At 38.1% G+C, this 18,921-nt stretch overlaps 1 protein-coding gene across 2 annotated transcripts in view; it reads right to left on the bottom strand.

Annotated features, from left to right (window-relative positions):
* The window catches only part of EPS15 (epidermal growth factor receptor pathway substrate 15), a 164,636-nt gene that overhangs the window by 21,114 nt on the left and 124,601 nt on the right, over nucleotides 1-18,921 (bottom strand). For both annotated transcript variants that reach the window (XM_082666035.1, XM_082666034.1), the window contains exon 21: nucleotides 16,069-16,138. In XM_082666035.1, coding sequence (XP_082522161.1) covers nucleotides 16,069-16,138 — 70 coding nt within the window. The remainder of the gene's footprint in view (nucleotides 1-16,068; nucleotides 16,139-18,921) is intronic.

Here is an 18,921-nt window from a genome sequence, read left to right as displayed (position 1 = left end):
AAGACACTCATGAGATGGATGGTGATATCAATAAAGATGATTTAAGAAACTATTTATAATGAAATGTGTCAACATTTGGAAGACATGCATAACTCAGTGAACCAATTCCAAATGATCAATGCATGTTACAAAATCATATATGGATAAAAAGTTCATTCAATGTGGAAGAAAGACTAATGGAGTTTAACAGAGTATGAAAAGTTCATTGGTAACAGTTTCATATTCCATATTGTAACTAACTTTGAACTTCCTTCTCATTGCGGTGTCTTCTCTTGTTGCGGAGCATGGGCCCTAGGCACTTGCGCTTCAGTAGTTGTGGCTCGTGGGCTCTAGAGTGCAGGCTCAGTAGTTGCGGCACACGGGCTTAGATGCTCCACGGCATGTGGGATCTTCCCAGACCAGGGCTTGAACCTGTGTCCCCTGCATTGGCAGGTGGATTCGTAACAACTGCGCCACCAGGGAAGCCCTTTAAATTCATTTTTAAGTTCAAATTTATAACATTTATTTATCACAGCAACAATGAAGCAATTTTGATTAACACAAATGTTTAAAGTCAGGGATCAAACTTATTTCTGTACTTGGTTTTGGTTGCTTTATTTGAAAAACATAATTCATCCAAGAAAGTAGCTATAATATACACTTTTGAACAACAGTCTCGTAATCTCAGGGTGGTTTAAATAAATGTTTACTCAGAGGTTTGCACAAAAACCACTTAACTTGATAGTTCTTTAAAGCACCAGTGCATTCCAATATGTTAAAATCTGGTTTGTAACAGATATGAATGCATATACCTAATTAACTTGCAGTTTTTAAAAATTCAAAGATACTTAAAAAATAATGAAACTAGATTCTACCAATTCCCTGAAGACTTCTCTGGAAGCTGGTTTCGTGGAAAATAATGTGAAAACTCTGGTCCATAGCATGTCTAAGGTTCCTTCTGCTCTAACAAAGGCAGTAATGTAAGTTTGAGAGAGAAAAAAATCTGTGGCATCACCCTATGCCAATTTTTGTATTGTCAGAACTGGATGAGAAGATATAAGGCAGAGGCATGGTAACAAAGTGATTAACAGCATGAGCTCTGAAATAAGACATGGATTAGAAACTGAGCATTGCTACAGTTATTGTGATCTTGGGCAAACTGCTTGGTCAGAGTCTCATTTTCCTCATTATTAAAGTGAGAAAGAAAATAGCACCTGTCTCATATAACCATTTTAAAGATTAAATGAGAAAAATGCAAAAACAAAGTTTGGATGACCTTGTATATAGCTTTGAAAACAAAAGAAGAAACAGAAAGAACGTTCAGACCTCTGATATTTCTGAGTCTGTGGAAAGTCTGTATAACTCAGCCCCAGACACCACTAACACGAAGCCCATTCAATTCTAAAGAGTTTTAGTTCTAAGATCCTCATTCAAATCACGATGTCAGTTAGATCACTGGTAAGGAAGCTACAGGCTCTCATTCTGTATGTAAAGATGGTTCAACATAGGAAAATCAACTAATGTAATACATCACATTAACAGAATGAAGGGAAAAAAAAGCCATGTGATCATCTCAATTGATGCAGAAAAAGCAATTGACAAAATTCAAAATCCTTTCATGATAAAACATTGAGCAAACTAGGAAAAGAAGAAAACTACTTCAACATAATAAAGACCATATATGAAAAGCCAACACTGAACATCATACCAATGGTGAGAGATTGAAAGCTTTTTTTCTAAAATTTTTAACAAGACAAGGATGCTCACCTTCACCACTTCTTTTCAACATAGAAATCCTAGCCAGAGCAATTAGGCAAGGGGGAAAAAAAAGGCATCCAAACTGGAAAGGAAGAAGTAAAATTATCTCTGTTTGCAGACGACATGATCTTACATGCAGAAAACCCTAAAGATTCTACAAACAAACAAACAAACAAAAAACGTGTTTAGAATAAATGACTTGAACAAGGTAGCAGGATACAAAATCAATGAACAAAAAATCAATAGCATTTCCATACACTGATAATCCGAACAATCTGTAAAGGAAATTAAGAAAACAATGTCATTTACAATAGCATCAAAAAGAATAAAATACTTAGGAATTAGCCAAGGAGGATACGTATACTGACAACTATAAAACATTCTGGGGCTTCCCTGGTGGCGCAGTGGTTGAAAGTCCGCCTGCTGATGCAGGGGACACGGGTTCGTGCCCCGGTCCAGGAAGATCCCACATGCCGGGGAGAGGCTGGGCCCGTGAGCCATGGCCACTGAGCCTGCGCGTCCGGAGCCTGTGCTCCGCAATGGGAGGGCCGCAACAGTGAGAGGCCTACATACCACCAAAAAAAAAAAAAAAAAAAAGCATTCTGAAAGAATGTAGATACAGATAAATGGAAAAACGGCCCACATTCATGGATTGGAAGACTTCGTATTGTTAAGACATTAATACTATCCAAAGCAATCCATAGAATTCAATGTAATCACTGTGAAAATCCCTATGACATTTGTTTGCAGAAATAGAAAATTCATCCTCAAATTCATATGGAATCTCAGGGAACCCTGAAGAGCAAAAACATTCTTGAAGAAGAATAACAAAGTTACAGGTCTCAAACTTTCTGATTTCAAAACTTATTACAAAGCTATCATAATCAAAACAGTACTAGCCTTAAGACATTTAGGTCAATGGAACAGAACAGAGAGCCCAGAAATAAACCCCTGTATGTACAGTCAAATGATTTTCTACAAATATGTCAAGACCACTCAGTGGGGAAAGGACAAGTGGTGTTGGGAACACTGGATATCCACATGAAAAAGAATGAAGTAAAACTAACTCAAAATGGATCAAAGACCTAAATGTAAGATCTAAAACTAAAAACTCTTAGAAGAAAACTTAAGTGAAAGTTTCACAACATTGGATTTAGCAATACTTTCTTGGATAGGACACTAAAAGCATAGGCAACAAAAGAAAAAGTAGATAAACTGGACTACATCATAATTAAAAAGTTTTGTGAACCAACAGACAGTATCAACAGAATGAAAAGGCAACCTATGATATGGGAGAAAATATTTGCAAATCATATGTCTCCTAAGGGGTTGATACCCAGAGTATATAAAGAACTCCTACAATGCAACAACAAAAAAACAAACAACTGATTTTTAAAAATGTGCCAAGTACCTGAACAGACATTTCTTCAAAGATATACAAGTGGCCAATATGCACACAAAAGGATCAAAATCATTAATCATTAGGGAAATGCAAATCAAATTAATGAGCTGCCACTTCACACCCATTAAAACAGCTATTATCAAAAAACCAGAAAGTAGTTAGTGTTGACAAGAATGTAAAGAACTTGGAACCCTTGTGCACCACTGATGGGAATGTAAAATAGTAAGGCATGGAAAACAGTACAGTGGCTTCTCAAAAAATCAAAAATAGAATTACCATATAATCTAGCAATTCTTGGTATATACCCAAAAGAACTAAAACCAGGGACTTGAATAGGTATTTGTACACTCATATGAATAGGAGCATTATTCACAATAGTCAAAATGTGGAAGCAACCCAAGTGTCTATTGATGGATGAATAGACAAACAAAACATGGTATATTCATACAACAGAATATTATTCAGTCTTAAAAACGAAGGAAATTCTGGTACATGTTACAACATGGATGAACCTTGAGGAAATTATGCCAAGTGAAATAAGCCCAATACACAAAAAGACAAATACTATATGATTCCACTTACGTGAGGTACCTAGAGTAGTCAAATTCATAAACACAGTAAGCAAATGGTGGTTGCCAGGGCCTGGTGGGAAGGGGAAATGGGGAGTTCTTGTTTAACTGGTACAGAGTTTCAGTTTTAGAAGATGAAAAAAGTTCTGGAGATAGATGAATGTAATGGTTGCACAACAATGTGAAGGTACTTAATACCACTAACTGTATACTTAAAAATGTTTAAAATGGTAAATTTTATGTCATGTATATTTTACCACAATGTTAAAAAAAAACCCCACTTATCAGAAAAAATAAACAACGTGTCCCTCCCCCTACAAAGATTCTCATCCACTGAGCTCCTTTTACATGCTCTGTGAGGACAGTAATTGATTCACCCATTCATTAAGTAATACTATGTACTCAGGTATGGTTTAAAGTTCTTGGGATACATCAGTGAATAAAAAGTTAAGTTCCTGTGGACCTCAAAATCTAGTGGGAGGAGGAGGAGGAGACAGATAAGAGAAAAACAAAGTAATTTATATAGTACGCTGGAAAGTAATAAGCCAAAATAAAATAAGAAAGAGTAGGGAACAATACGGTGTGAGTGCTGGGCTAGATGAGAAGGTGACATTTTGGCAAAGATTTGTTAGAGGTTATGGAGATCATCATGTGGCTATATGAAGAAAAATCATCCTAGGAATGGGGAACAGCAAAAGGCCTAAGGTTCATGAGCCTGTTTTTTGAGCAATAGTAAGAAGGTCACTGTGGCTGGAGCAGAGCGAGTAAAGGGAATAATGATGAGATATTATTAGAAAGGTTTAGGCCATTGTAAAGTTTCTATTGTACATAATTTGAAGGTAGAACCTGGCAGGAAGTCAAGAAGACTTCCTGATACATTAGAGACAGAGTAAGAGGAAAAAAAGAACCAAGGATGATTCTAAGGCTTTAGGTCTTAGCAGTGTTAAAGATGAAATTACCATTAATTAAGATGGGGAAAGGTTCAAGAGAAGCAGGTTTGGGGAGGAAGATTAGGTGTCTGGTGTTAGACATGTTGTGTTAGATATATCTATGAGCTATTTGAGTGGAGATATGGATAGTAGTTGGATATATGAGTCTAGAGTTCAGGGGAAAAATGTGGCTAGAGTTAAAAATCAGCATATAGAGAGTATGTAAAACCATGACACTAGATGAGATCCCCAAGGAGTAGAGACAGAGAAGAAAAGAAGTCCACAGCCTGACACCTAGAGCAACACAACATAAAGAAGTTGGGGAAAAGAGGAAGAATCAGCAAAGAAGACAGAAGGAATGACCAAAGAGGCTGGTGGAACACCAGAGACAACATCTGAATGTGAGTCAATCTGTTACTACTTCTTTAACCTTGTGAACTGGCTTCATCTCTCCATTTCTTGATTTTCCTTGTCTGTACAATAAACATAATACCAGTTTTCTCAGGTAGTTGCTGTGAGAATTAAACGAGACCAAATACAGGAAAATGGTTAGCACATGGAGTGCCAGAACTAAGTAAGTGCTCAATAAATGGTATCTTTTCCTATGATGATAAACAACAACAAACCTTAGCCCCCTTCCAGGCTATTATAGTCCTTTACTCTACCACTTTACAGGAAACAAGCTAGGAACTGGAACTGAAAGATGAGACCAACAAAGGCAATAGAAACCTACAGTGAGATGGCAATCGACCATTTCAGCCTTAACCTATTCCTCTATCTATAAATAAGCTTTATCAAAATGTCTGTTTTTCTTTGAACATGTCCTATATGTCCTACCTCCATTCCTTGCTCATGTTACTCTCTTCGCTTTCTTTACTACTCTCCATATCTACTTAGGTAGCCCATTCTTTCAAGGTAAACCACAAAGGCCACCTTCTGCTCTGAAAACATTTATGACTTGCCCTAAATGGAGGCAATCTCCCTTTCCTTTAAATTTTTGCAGCTTTAATGAATTCTCATGGCACTTACCATTCTTTCCTGTGGGCAATCAAGAGTTAATTAAAATGTATTAACCTCTCATTTTATTCTCTTCGGTTATACTTTCTAATCATATAACATCCCTAGCAAGATATTAATTCAGCATTTCAATAATGAGAATCTAAAAGAGCACATGTATTTTAAAAAGATATAATTTAATAACTTTTATTACAATAAGTCTTTTAGAAATCTTATTTGCTGTCACTCTAAATTTTGGTTGAAATCAAAACCCAGCACTACATTAAATCTTATTTTCTACATATCTGCTTTTTTACATTCCTTCTTCTAGCTGCTCCTGTTGGAAGTTAATTTTCAAGCTGAAAACAAATAATTCACACTGTTAAATCTCATCTTGTTACAATTTGCACAAGAAATCCAAACTGTGAAGGCATTTCTACTTATCTTTCTTTACACTCATAATACTCAATTTGTCACAATCAGCAAATTTCTGTACTGAATAACTCACTCTATTTTCATCTGGAAAAATAAGCCATTATTTTTGAAGTATTTACATGTTTGAGTCTATTTCCCCCTAATTCCCTGCTCTCCTACCCAACAGCTGGTCTATTTTATTTCCAAATGAACAGTGAGAAAGAAACAGTTACTTAGTTGAAAAAGCTTTTAAACTCTTTCATATTTAGGTTTGAACCTTGGTTTTACCTGGTTCAAATCTAGTAAACTGTAAATCTTGATCAAGTTACTTAATGTTCTGGTCTTCAGTTTCCTGATTTTTAAAATGGGAATATTATTTAAAAGGTTACTAAAAGGATAAATGGATAGGAGACCTTCAAGATGGCGGAGGAGTAAGACGTGGAGATCACCTTCCTCCCCACGAATACATCAGAAATACATCTAAATGTGGAACAACTCCTACAGAACACCCACTGAACGCTGGTAGAAGACTTCAGACTTCCCAAAAGGCAAGAAACTCCCCACATACCTAGGTAGGGCAAAAGAAAGAAGAAGAAACACAGACAAAAGAATAGGGATGGGACCTGCACCTCTGTGAGGGAGCTGTGAAGGAGGAAAAGTTTCCACACACTAGGAAGCCCCTTCAATGGCAGAGATGGGGGGTGGTCGGGGGCGAAGCTTCGGAGCCATGGAGGAGAGCGCAGCAACAGGGGTGCAGAGGGCAAAGCGGAGAGATTCCTGCACAGAGGATCGGTGCCAACCAACACTCACCAGCCTGAGTGGCTTGTCTGCTCACCCACCAGGACGGGTGGGGGCTGGGAGCTGAGGCTCGGGCTTCAGGGGTCAGATCCCAGGGAGAGAACTGGGGTTGGCTGCGTGAACACACCTGAAGGGGGCTAGTGCGCCACAGCTAGCCAGGAGGGAGTCCAGGAAAAAGTCTGGATCTGCCTAAGAGGCAAGAGACCATTGTTGTGGGGTGCCGGAGGAGAGGGGATGCAGAGCACCACCTAAACAAACTCCAGAGACGGGCACTAGCCGCGTCTATCAGCACGGACCCAAGAGACAGGCATGAGATGCTAAGGCTGCTGCTGCCGACACCAAGAAGCCTGTGTGCAAGCACAGGTCACTATCCACACCTACCCTCCCAGGAGCCTGTGCAGCCCACCACTGCAGGGTCCCATGATCCAGGGACAACTTCCCCGGGAGAACACACAGCATGCCTCAGGCTGTTGCAATGTCACTCCCACCTCTGCCGCTGCAGGCTCGCCCTGCATTCCGTACCCCTCCCTCCCTGCCCCACCCCCGGCCTGAGTGAGCCTGAGCCCCCTAATTAGCTGCTACTTTAACCCCGTCCTGTCTGAGCAAAGAATAGACGCCCTCAGGTGACCTACACGCAGAGGCCGGGCCAAATCCAAAGCTGAACCCCAGGAGCTGTGAGAACAAAGAAATGAAAGGGAAATCTCTCCCAGCAGCCTCAGGAGCAGCAAATTAAATCTCCACGATCACCTTGATGTACCCTGCATCTCTGGAATACCTGAACAGACAACGAATAATCCCAAAATTGAGGCAGTGGTCTTTGGGAGCAACTGTAGACTTGGGGTTGGCTTTCTGCATCTAATTTGTTTTTGGTTTTATATTTACCTTACTTTAGTATTTAGAGTTTATTATTGGTAGATTTGTTGATTGATTTGGTTGCTCTCTTCCTTTATTTCTTTTTATATATATAAATATATATATATTTTTCCTTTTTCTCTTTCTGTGAGTGTGTATGCGTATGCTTCTTTGTGTGATTTTGTTTGTATACATTTGCTATTACCATTTGTCCTAGGGTTCTGTCTGATTTCTGTTTGTTTGTTTTTTTAGTATAGTTTTTAGCACTGGTTATCATTGGTGGATTTGTTTTTTGGTTTGGTGGCTCTCTTCCTTCTTTTTTTAAATTACTTTTTAATTTTTTTATTACTAATAATTTTTTATTTTAATAACTTTATTTTATTTTTCTTTCTTTGGTTCTTTTTTTCCTCCCTTTTCTTCTGAGCCATGTGGCTAACAGGATCTTGGTGCTCCGGCCGGGCGTCAGACCTGTACCTCTGAGATGGGAGAGCCGAGTTCAGGACACTGGTCCACCAGACTCCTCCTGGCTCCACATAATATAAAACAGCGAAAGCTCTCCCAGAGATCTCCATCTCAACGGTAAGACCAAGCTCCACTCAACAACCAGCAAGCTACAGTGCTGGACACCACATGCCAAACAACTAGCAAGACAGGAACACAACCCCACCCACTAGCAGAGAGGCTGCCTAAAATCATAATAAGGCCACAGACACCCCAAAACACACCACCAGACGTGGACCTGCCCACCAGAAAGACAAGATCCAGCCTCATCCACCAGAACACAGGCACCAGTCCCCTCCACCAGGAAGCCTACATAACCCACTGAACCAACTTTAGCCACTGGGGACAGACACCAAGAACAATGGAAACTACAAACGTGCAGCCTGTGAAAAGGAGACCCCAAACACAGTAAGTTAAGCAAAATGAGAAGACAGAGAAATACACAGCAGATGAAGGAGGAAGGTAAAAACCCACCAGACCAAACAAATGAAGAGCAAATAGGCAGTCTACCTGAAAAAGAATTCAGAGTAATGATAGTAAAGATGATCCAAAATGTTGGACACAGAATGGAGAAAATACAAGAAACATTTAACAAGGACCTAGAAGAACTAAAGGGCAAAGAAACAATGATGAACCACACAATAAATGAAATAAAAAATTCTCTAGAAGGAATCAATAGCAGAATAACTGAGGCAGAAGACTGGATAAGTGACCTGGAAGATAAAATAGTGGAAGTAACTACCACAGAGCAGAATAAAGAAAAAAGAATGAAAAGAATTGAGGACAGTCTCAGAGACTTCTGGGACAACATTAACTGCACCAATGTTCGAATTATAGGGGTCACAGAAGAAGAAGAGAAAAAGAAAGGGACTGAGAAAATATTGGAAGAGATTATAGTTGAAAACTTCCCTAATATGGGAAAGGCAATAGTCAATCAAGTCCAGGAAGTGCAGAGAGTCCCACACAGGATTAAATGCAGGAGAAACATGCCAAGTCACATATTAATCAAACTATCAAAAATTAAATACAAAGAAAAAATATTAAAAGCAGCAAGGGAAAAGCAACAAATAACACACAAGGGAATCCCCATCAGGTTAACAGCTGATCTTTCAGCAGAAACTCTGCAAGCCAGAAGGGAGTGGCAGGACATATTTAAAGTGATGAAAGGGAAAAACCTAAAACCAAGATTACTCTACCCAGCAAGGATCTCATTCAGATTCAACCGAGCAATAAAACCTTTACAGACAAGCAAAAGCTAAGAGAATTCAGAACCACCAAACCAGCTTTACAACAAATGCTAAAGGAACTTCTCTAGACAGGAAACAAAAGAGAAGGAAAAGACATACGATAACAAACCCAAACCAATTAAGAAAATGGGAATAGGAACATACATATCCATAACTACCTTAAATGTAAATGGATTAAATGCTCCAACCAAAAGAAACAGACTGGCTCAATGGATACAAAAACAAGATCCATATATATGCTGTCTACAAGGGACACAGTACAGACTGAAAATGAGGGGATGGAAAAAGATATCCCATGCAAATGGAAATCACAAGAAAGCTGGAGTAGCAATTCTCATATCAGACAAAATAGACTTTAAATAAAGACCAGTAAAACAGACAAAGAAGGACACTACATAATGACCAAGTGATCAATCCAAGAAGAAGATATAACAATTGTAAATATTTATGCACCCAACATAGGAGCAGCACAATACATAAGGCAAATGCTAACAGACATAAAAGGGGAAATTGACAGTAACACAATCATAGCAGGGGACTTTTAACACCCCACTTTCACCAATGGACAGATCACCCGAAATGAAAATAAATAAGGAAACACAAGTTTTAAGTGATACATTAAACAAGATGGACTTAATTGATATTTATAGGACATTCTATCCAAAAACAACAGAATACACCTTCTCAAGTGCTCATGGAACATTCTCCAGGATAGATCATATCTTGGGTCACAAATCAAGCCTTGGTAAATTTAAGAAAACTGAAGTCATATCAAGTATCTTTTCTGACCACAACGCTATGAGAGTAGATATCAATTACAGGAAAAAATCTGTAAAAAATACAAACACATGGAGGCTAAACAATACACTACTACATAACCAAGAGATCACTGAAGAAATCAAAGAGGAAATCAAAACGTACCGACAAACAAATGACAATGAAAACACGACGACCCAAAACCTATGGGATGCAGCAAAAGCAGTTCTACGAGGGAGGTTTATAGCAGTACAATCCTACCTCAAGAAAAAAGAAACATCTCAAATAAACAACCTAACCTTACACCTAAAGCAATTAGCGAAAGAAGAACACAAAACCCCCAAAGTTAGCAGAAGGAAAGAAATCATAAAGATCAGATCAGAAAGAAATGAAAAAGAAATGAAGGAAACAATAGCAATGATCAATAAAACTAAAAGCAGGTTCTTTGAGAAGATAAACAAAATTGATAAACCATTAGCCAGACTCATCAAGAAAAAAAGGGAGAAGACTCAAATCAACGGAGTTGGAAATGAAAAAGGAGAAGTAACAACTGACACTGCAGAAATACAAAAGATCATGAGAGATTACTACAAGCAACTCTATGCCAATAAATTGGACAACGTGGAAGAAATGGACAAATTCTTAGAAAAGCACAACCTTCCGAGACTGAACCAGGAAGAAATAGAAAATATAAACAGACCAATCACAAGCACTGAAATTGAGACTGTGATTAAAAATCTTCCAACAGACAAAAGCCCAGGACCAGATGGCTTCACAGGCTAATTCCATCAAACATTTAGAGAAGAGTTAACACCTATCCTTCTCAAACTCTTCCAAAATATGGAAGAGGAACACTCCCAAACTCATCCTACGAGGCCACCATCACTGTGATACCAAAACCAGACAAAGATGTCACAAAGAAGGAAAATTACAGGCCAATGTCACTGATGAACATAGATTCAAAAATTCTCAACAAAATACTAGCAAACAGAATCCAAAAACACATTAAAAGGATCATACACCATGATCAAGTGGGGTTTATCACAGGAATGCAAGGATTCTTCAGTATATGCAAATCAATCAATGTGATAAACCATATTAGCAAACTGAAGGAGAAATACCATATGATCATCTCAATACATGCAGAAAAAGCTTTTGACAAAAATCAACACCCATTTATGATAAAAACCCTCCAGAAAGTAGGCATAGAGGGAACTTACCTCAACATCATAAAGGCCATATATGACAAACCCACAGACAACACCTTTCTCAATGGTGAAAAACTGAAAGCATTTCCTCTAAGATCAGGAACAAGACAAGGTTGTCCACTCTCACCACTATTATTCAACATAGTTTTGGGAGTTTTAGCCACGGCAATCAGAGAAGGAAAAGAAATAAAAGGAATCCAAATCAGAAATGAAGGTGTAAGGCTGTCACTGTTTGCAGATGACATGATACTATACATAGAGAATCCTGAAGAAGTTACGAGAAAACTACTAGAGCTAATCACTGAATGTGGTAAAGTAGCAGGATACAAAATTAATGCACAGAAATCTCTTGCATTCCTATACACTAATGAAGAAAAATCTGAAAGTGAAATCAAGAAAACACTCCCATTTACCATTGCAACAAAAAGAATAAAATATCTAGGAATAAACCTACCTAAGGAGACAAAAGACCTGTATGCAGAAAATTATAAGACACTGATGAAAGAAATTAAAGATGATACAAATAGATGGAGAGATATACCATATCCTTGCATTGGAAGAATCAACATTGTGAAAATGACTCTACTACCCAAAGCAATCTATAGATTCAATGCAATCCCTATCAAACTACCACTGGCATTTTTAACAGAACTAGAAGAAAAAATTTCATAATTTGTATGTAAACACAAAAGACCCCGAATAGCCAAAGCAATTTTAAGAACGAAAAACAGAGCTGGAGGAATCAGGCTCCCTGACTTCAGACTATACTACAAAGCTACAGTAATCAAGACAGTATGGTACTGGCACAAAAACAGAAATATAGATCAATGGAACAGGACAGAAAGCCCAGAGATAAACCCACACACATATGGACACCTTATCTTTGATAAAGGAGGCAGGAATGTACAGTGGAGAAAGGACAGCCTCTTCAATAAGTGGTGCTGGGAAAACTGGACAGGTACATGTAAAAGTATGAGATTAGATCACTCCCTAATACCATACACAAAAATAAGCTCAAAATGGATTAAAGACCTAAATGTAAGGCCAGAAACTATCAAACTCTTAGAGGAAAACATAGGCAGAACATTCTATGACATAAATCACAGCAAGATCCTTTTTGACCCACCTCCTAGAGAAATGGAAATAAAAACAAAAATAAACAAATGGGACCTAATGAAACTTCAAAGCTTTTGCACAGCAAAGGAAACCATAAACAAGACCAAAAGACAACCCTCAGAATGGGAGAAAATATTTGCAAATGAAGCAACTGACAAAGGATTAATCTCCAACATTTAAAGCAGCTCATGCAACTCAATAACAAAAAAACAAACAACCCAATCCAGAAATGGGCAGAAGACCTAATAGACATTTCTCCAAAGAAGATATACAGACTGCCAACAAACACATGAAAGAATGCTCAACATCATTAATCATTAGAGAAATGCAAATCAGAACTACAATGAGATATCATCTCACACCAATCTGAATGGCTATCATCAAAAAATCTAGAAACAATAAATGCTGGAGAGTGTGTGGAGAAAAGGGAACACTCTTGCACTGCTGGTGGGAATGTGAATTGGTTCAGCCACTATGGAGAACAGTATGGAGGTTCCTTAAAAAACTACAAATAGAACTACCATATGACCCAGCAATCCCACTACTGGGCATATACCCTGAGAAAACCAAAATTCATAAAGAGTCATGTACCAAAATGTTCATTGCAGCTCTATTTACAATAGCCCGGAGATGGAAACAACCTAAGTGCCCATCATCGGATGAATGGATAAAGAAGATGTGGCACATATATACGATGGAATATTACTCAGCCATAAAAAGAAACGAAATTGAGTTATTTGTAGTGAGGTGGGTAGACCTAGAGTCTGTCATACTGAGTGAAGTAAGTCAGAAAGAAAAAGACAAATACCATATGCTAACACATATATATGGAATTTAAGGAAAAAAAACGTCATGAAGAACCTAGGGGTAAGACAGGAATAAAGACACAGACCTACTGGAGAACGGACTTGAGGATATGGGGAGGGGGAAGGGTGCGCTGTGACAGGGCGAGAGATAGGCATGGACATATATACACTAACAAACGTAAGGTAGATAGCTAGTGGGAAGCAGCCGCATAGCACAGGGATATCGGCTCGGTGCGTTGTGACCGCCTGGAAGGGTGGGATAGGGAAGGGGGTAGGGAGGGAGATGCAAGAGGGAAGAGATATGGGAAAATATGATATGTATAACTGATTCACTTTGTTATACAGCAGAAACTAACACACCATTGTAAAGCAATTATACCCCAATAAAGACGTTTAAAAAAAAAAAGAAATTAAAGATGATACAAACAGATGGAGAGAGAATACCATGTTCTTGGATTGGAAAAATCAACATTGTGAAAATAACTGTACTGTCCAAAGCAATCTACAGATGCGGTGCAATCCCTATCAAACTACCGATGGCATTTTTCACAGAACTAGAACAAAAAATTTCACAATTTGTATGGAAACACAAAAAGACCCCAAATAGCGAAAGCAATCTTGAGAAAGAAAAATGGAGCTGGAGGAATCAGACTCCCGGACTTCAGACTATACTATAAAGCTACAGTAATCAAGACAGTAGGGTACTGGCACAAAAAGAGAAATATAGATCAATGGAACAGGATAGAAAGCCCAGAGATAAACCTATGCACATATGGTCACCTTATTTTTGATAAAGGAGGCAAGAATATACAATGGAGAAAAGACAGCCTCTTTGATAAGTGGTGCTGGGAAAACTGGACAGCTACATGTAAAAGAATGAAATTAGAACATTCCCTAACACCATACACAAAAATAAACTCAAAATACATCAACAACCTAAATGTAAGTCCAGACACTATAAATCTCTTAGAGGAAAACATAGAACACTCTGTGACATAAATCACAGCAAGATCGTTTTTGACCCACCTCCTAGAGCAATGGAAATAAAAACAAATATAAACAAATGGGACCTAATGAAACTTCAAAGCTTTTGCACAGCAAAGGAAACCATAAACAAGATGAAAAAACAACCTTCAGAATGGGAGAAAATGTTTGCGAACGAATCAATGGACAAAGGATTAATCTTCAAAGTATACAAGGAGCTCATGCAGCTCAATATCAAAAGAACAACCAACTCAATCCAAAAATGGGCAGAAGATCTAAATAGACATTTCTCCAAAGAAGATATACAGGTCACCAGCAAACACATGAAAGGATGCTTAACATCACTAATCATTAGAAAAATGCAAATCAAAATTGCAATGAGGTATCACCTCACACCAGTCAGAATGGCCATCATCAAAAAATCTACAAACAATAAATGCTGGAGAGGGTGTGGAGAAAAGGGCACCGTCCTGCACTGTTGGTGGGAATGTAAATTGATACAGCCACTATGGAGAACAGTACGGAGGTTCCTTAAAAAACTAAAAATAGAACCACCATACAACCCAGCAATCCCACTACTGGGCATATACCCTGAGACAACCATAATTCAAAAAGAGTCATGTACCACAATGTTCACTGCAGCTCTGTTTACAATAGCCAGGACATGGAAGCAACCTAAGTGTCCATTGATAGATGAATGGATAAAGAAGGTGTGGCACATATATACAATGGAATATTATTCAGCCATGGAAAGCAATGAAATTGAGTTATTTGTAGTGAGGTGGAGGGACCTAGAGTCTGTCATACAGAGTGAAGTAAGTCAGAAAGAGAAAGACAAATACCGTATGCTAACACATATATATGGAATCTAGAAAAAAAAAAAAGGTCCTGAAAAACCTAGGGGGAGGACAGGAGTAAACATACAGACATAGAGAATGGACTTCAGGATACGGGGAGGGGGAAGAGTAAGCTGGGACAAAGTGAGAGAAGTAGAACTGACATATATACACTACCAAATGTAAAACAGATAGCTAGTGGAAAGCAGTCACATAGCACAGGGAGATCAGCTCGGCGCTTTGTGGCCACCTAGAGGGGTGGGATAGGGTGGGCGGGAGGGAGATCCACGAGGGAGAAGATATGGGGATATATGTATATGTATAGCTGCTTCACTTTGTTATACAGCAGAAACTAACACACTATTGTAAAGCAATTACACTCCAATAAAGATGTTAATAAATAAATATACAAGTAAAAAAAAAGAAAAAAGAAGGATAAATGGAAAATTAGATTCCATAAATAATGCATGAAAACTGCGTACCAGAATAACATTTAGTTCTTCTCTGTCTTATTAACAGGACCTATGCACTATAGTAAAGCTAATAGCAGTACCTATGGGAAGCCACTAATTTTTAAATTTAGGTCAAGATCCATAAGAATGAATGCTGAGTTTGAAACTGCCAAGCAACGCTGCCTTTTATAAAGCAAAAAGGGTTTTTATTGGTTTTACTGACATTGGCTAGAGTACATATTAAGCGGTTTAATAAGAACAATAAATGAGATAAAAAATGATAAGTAGAAAGTGATACAAAAACACCATTCTTATTATTGGTAGAATGCAACAGGATATAGCTATGCGATCATTTTAACGCCATAAATAAGTAAACAGGATGAATATACTTGGACACGAAAAGAAAGATGCTTAAAGAGAGGGTGGTGTTTACTGTTGAAAGACACTGATAAATCATCTCCTTACCCAAATCGCTGGCTGCAACCACAGCCGTCCCACCAGGAGCAAAAGGATCATTGTGCTCTAATGTTTCCACCTAAACAAATTACACAAGTCATGACTCAGAGAGGCAACATTTTAGAGCTGAAACCACACTGCCACACCAAAGAAAATATTCTTTACAAACTCTAAATCAATTAGGAGCAAATGTTTACCCCTACTGATTTGCAAACTTATTAAACTGAAATGATACATATCATTTTCTAATCTTTTACTGTGAAACATAACATACATTCAGAAAAATATATGGAACATTATGTACAGTTTAATAAATAAGTATCAAGTGAACACCTATGCAATCACCTCCCAGGAAACTGCTAACATCTCAAAAGTCTTCATGTGTCCCACTCCAATCACAATTCCATCCCTAATAATACAGAGACTTCTCATAGGCCCTTTACTCACCTTCCTCTAATGTTAATGTGTGAGAGAGAAAGAGAGGGGGAGGCAGAGAGAGAGAACTTGAGCGAGGAAGAGTGCTTTCTGCTAAAAAAATTCAGCAGCTTTCAATAATAAGCCATGTAAAAATCTGGATCAAATGGCAAGGGTGAGAGGCTACAAAGAGTGAGGACTTCACCAGAAGCCAGTGATTCTAAGTATTGAACTGTCTTCCTACTTTACTTTGTTTTTAAATCATAGTCAAACAAAATATATATTTAAGAAGATAACCGAACTAACTTTCTGGCATCAGGCTCTTTTTAAGAGGCCAGCCAAAAGCCTTGGCATACAGTTAGATAAAAGGGGCATGAAAAGAGTTTTGGAATATTTATCTCCTACTCTGACTCATGACTAGCAATGTCATCTGTATTACAGGATCTATTTCTAATCATCAAGAAATTGGGTATTAACAATTGAATGTCAAAGGATATTGGAGAGCTCAAGTGAAACATGTATTTGAAAAGACAGAAGCAATGCTAACTGGGACTTCGAGTATATTCTCGTTTTATAAAACAGGACCCATTAAAACAAAACTACTAGCAGAAAGAAGTAAATACTAGTGATGTTTCCAAAACTGAAAATGATAGTACTTATTTTATCTGATGCTTATCTTAACTTACATTTTTATTAAATGAACATACTACCTTATACTCTGATTATCTGCTGAATGAATAAATAGCATTCAAGGGGGAAAAATATCAAGTTGGTCTGTATAGCAAGTAACTCTCCATGGTTCCTAATATAATAGTTAAAATGCCAGTGTGAGAGACAGTCACAGACATGATAACTAAAGTCACCAACTATTACTGCTTCTTCTCTAAACTGAGAGAAGGAAAAACTAACAGCCCTGATTTTTAACAATAGCTTGCAGATTTTATGTACCGTCACAGAGAGAAATAGAAAAAGTATGCCTACCTGTGCGTCAGGTTTTATTTCTATTCCTTTATCATACACTGTGCAACCAACCTAAAAGGCCGCTGGGACAGCAAGGGGAACAGGATGGACTGTGCAGCCCATGAGGGAATAAGTGGCCACAAAACTCTTTATGTTATGTTCAGTTTGATAATTAGGCAATTTAGTACACAAAAGTAATTTTCATAACTAAAATACAGACGGTATAATTTTATAGAATTAATGTTCCAAAATCCTCCTACAAATTCACCTAATTTATCACTGAAATTCTCTCTTCTGCATAAGCCATCAACTCCCTCATTTCACAGTATGACTTAGCACGTACACAGTAGCTACCATACACTAGCTAGAATAGTAGGAAATGGCACTTGTTTTTTTGGTTTGGTTTTTAAAATTATGTCCTTCTGAGAACAGAGACCATCCTTGAAGGAATAGGAAAGATTTGTGGGGAGAGATTCATGTCTGGAGGCATTAATAGAGGCCCATTTGAAAAGAAGGAAGATGACAAAAAACAGGGGTTTGTAGCTAGGAAGAAATGAGTTTAAATTTTAGACTATAGTGGTGAAGACCTTAGATTTTGGTCAGATAGACCACGGTCTGAATTTAGTTGTATCACTTACTAACTTACACTTAACCTCTCATTTATTGATCTTTATCTTTAAAATGAGGATGAAACATGAGCCTCATAAGATTACTGTGATGCTTAAATGAGGTAACACATGAAAAGAATTTAGCACCATGCCTGGAGCATAGAAGAGATTAGATAAAAGTAACTATTGTTATATTGCCAATTTGGTGTTTAGTTTAGTTTTGAATGGAGAAATTAAGAGCTGTCAGCAAGGGCATTTTTGCTTTCAAAACCTGGGGAGAAAAGGGAAAAAGTAAGTAGAATGAATGGTAGAAAAGTTTCACCAGGGAAGAGGAACAAAAGAAACTTGTTTATTTTTATTTGTTTTTGTTTGTTTTTGCGGTATGCGGGCCTCTCACTGTTGTGGCCTCTCCCATTGTGGAACACAGGCTCTGGATGCGCAGGCTCAGCGGCCATGGCTCACGGGCCCAGCCGCTCTGCGGCATGTGGGATCTTCCCGGACCAGGCACGAACCCATGTCCCCTGCATCGGCAGGCGGACTCTCAACCACTGCGCCACCAGGGAAGCCCAAAACTTGTTTATTTTTAAATGAGGAAGAGCTGCTTTGGCTTTCTTGCTCTTTAAACAATAAGAGTGGATAATGAGAGGCTAAAATAAGGTGAGAGGAAAAGAATTCAGGTTGCAGCCAATTTGAGAAAAATTTGGCAAATGGGCCCACACTGCAAACTAAGTGTTGTAGGAAAACAGAGTATCCAGTAGCCTGTGGAAACCACAAATATTTAGTTACAGAGGCATTTGCTTAGTTTTACATCAGTGGAAAAAACCAGCTGCTGGCCAAGTAGCTGAATATAGTACTGAATACTGTATTAGAATACAGTAAG

This window comes from Grampus griseus (assembly GCF_964374135.1).
Source record: "Grampus griseus genome assembly, chromosome: 1".
Taxonomy (NCBI): Eukaryota; Metazoa; Chordata; class Mammalia; order Artiodactyla; family Delphinidae; genus Grampus; species Grampus griseus.
The sequence above is the reverse complement of the archived record's forward strand: the minus strand, read 5'-3'. Positions and strand labels throughout refer to the sequence as shown.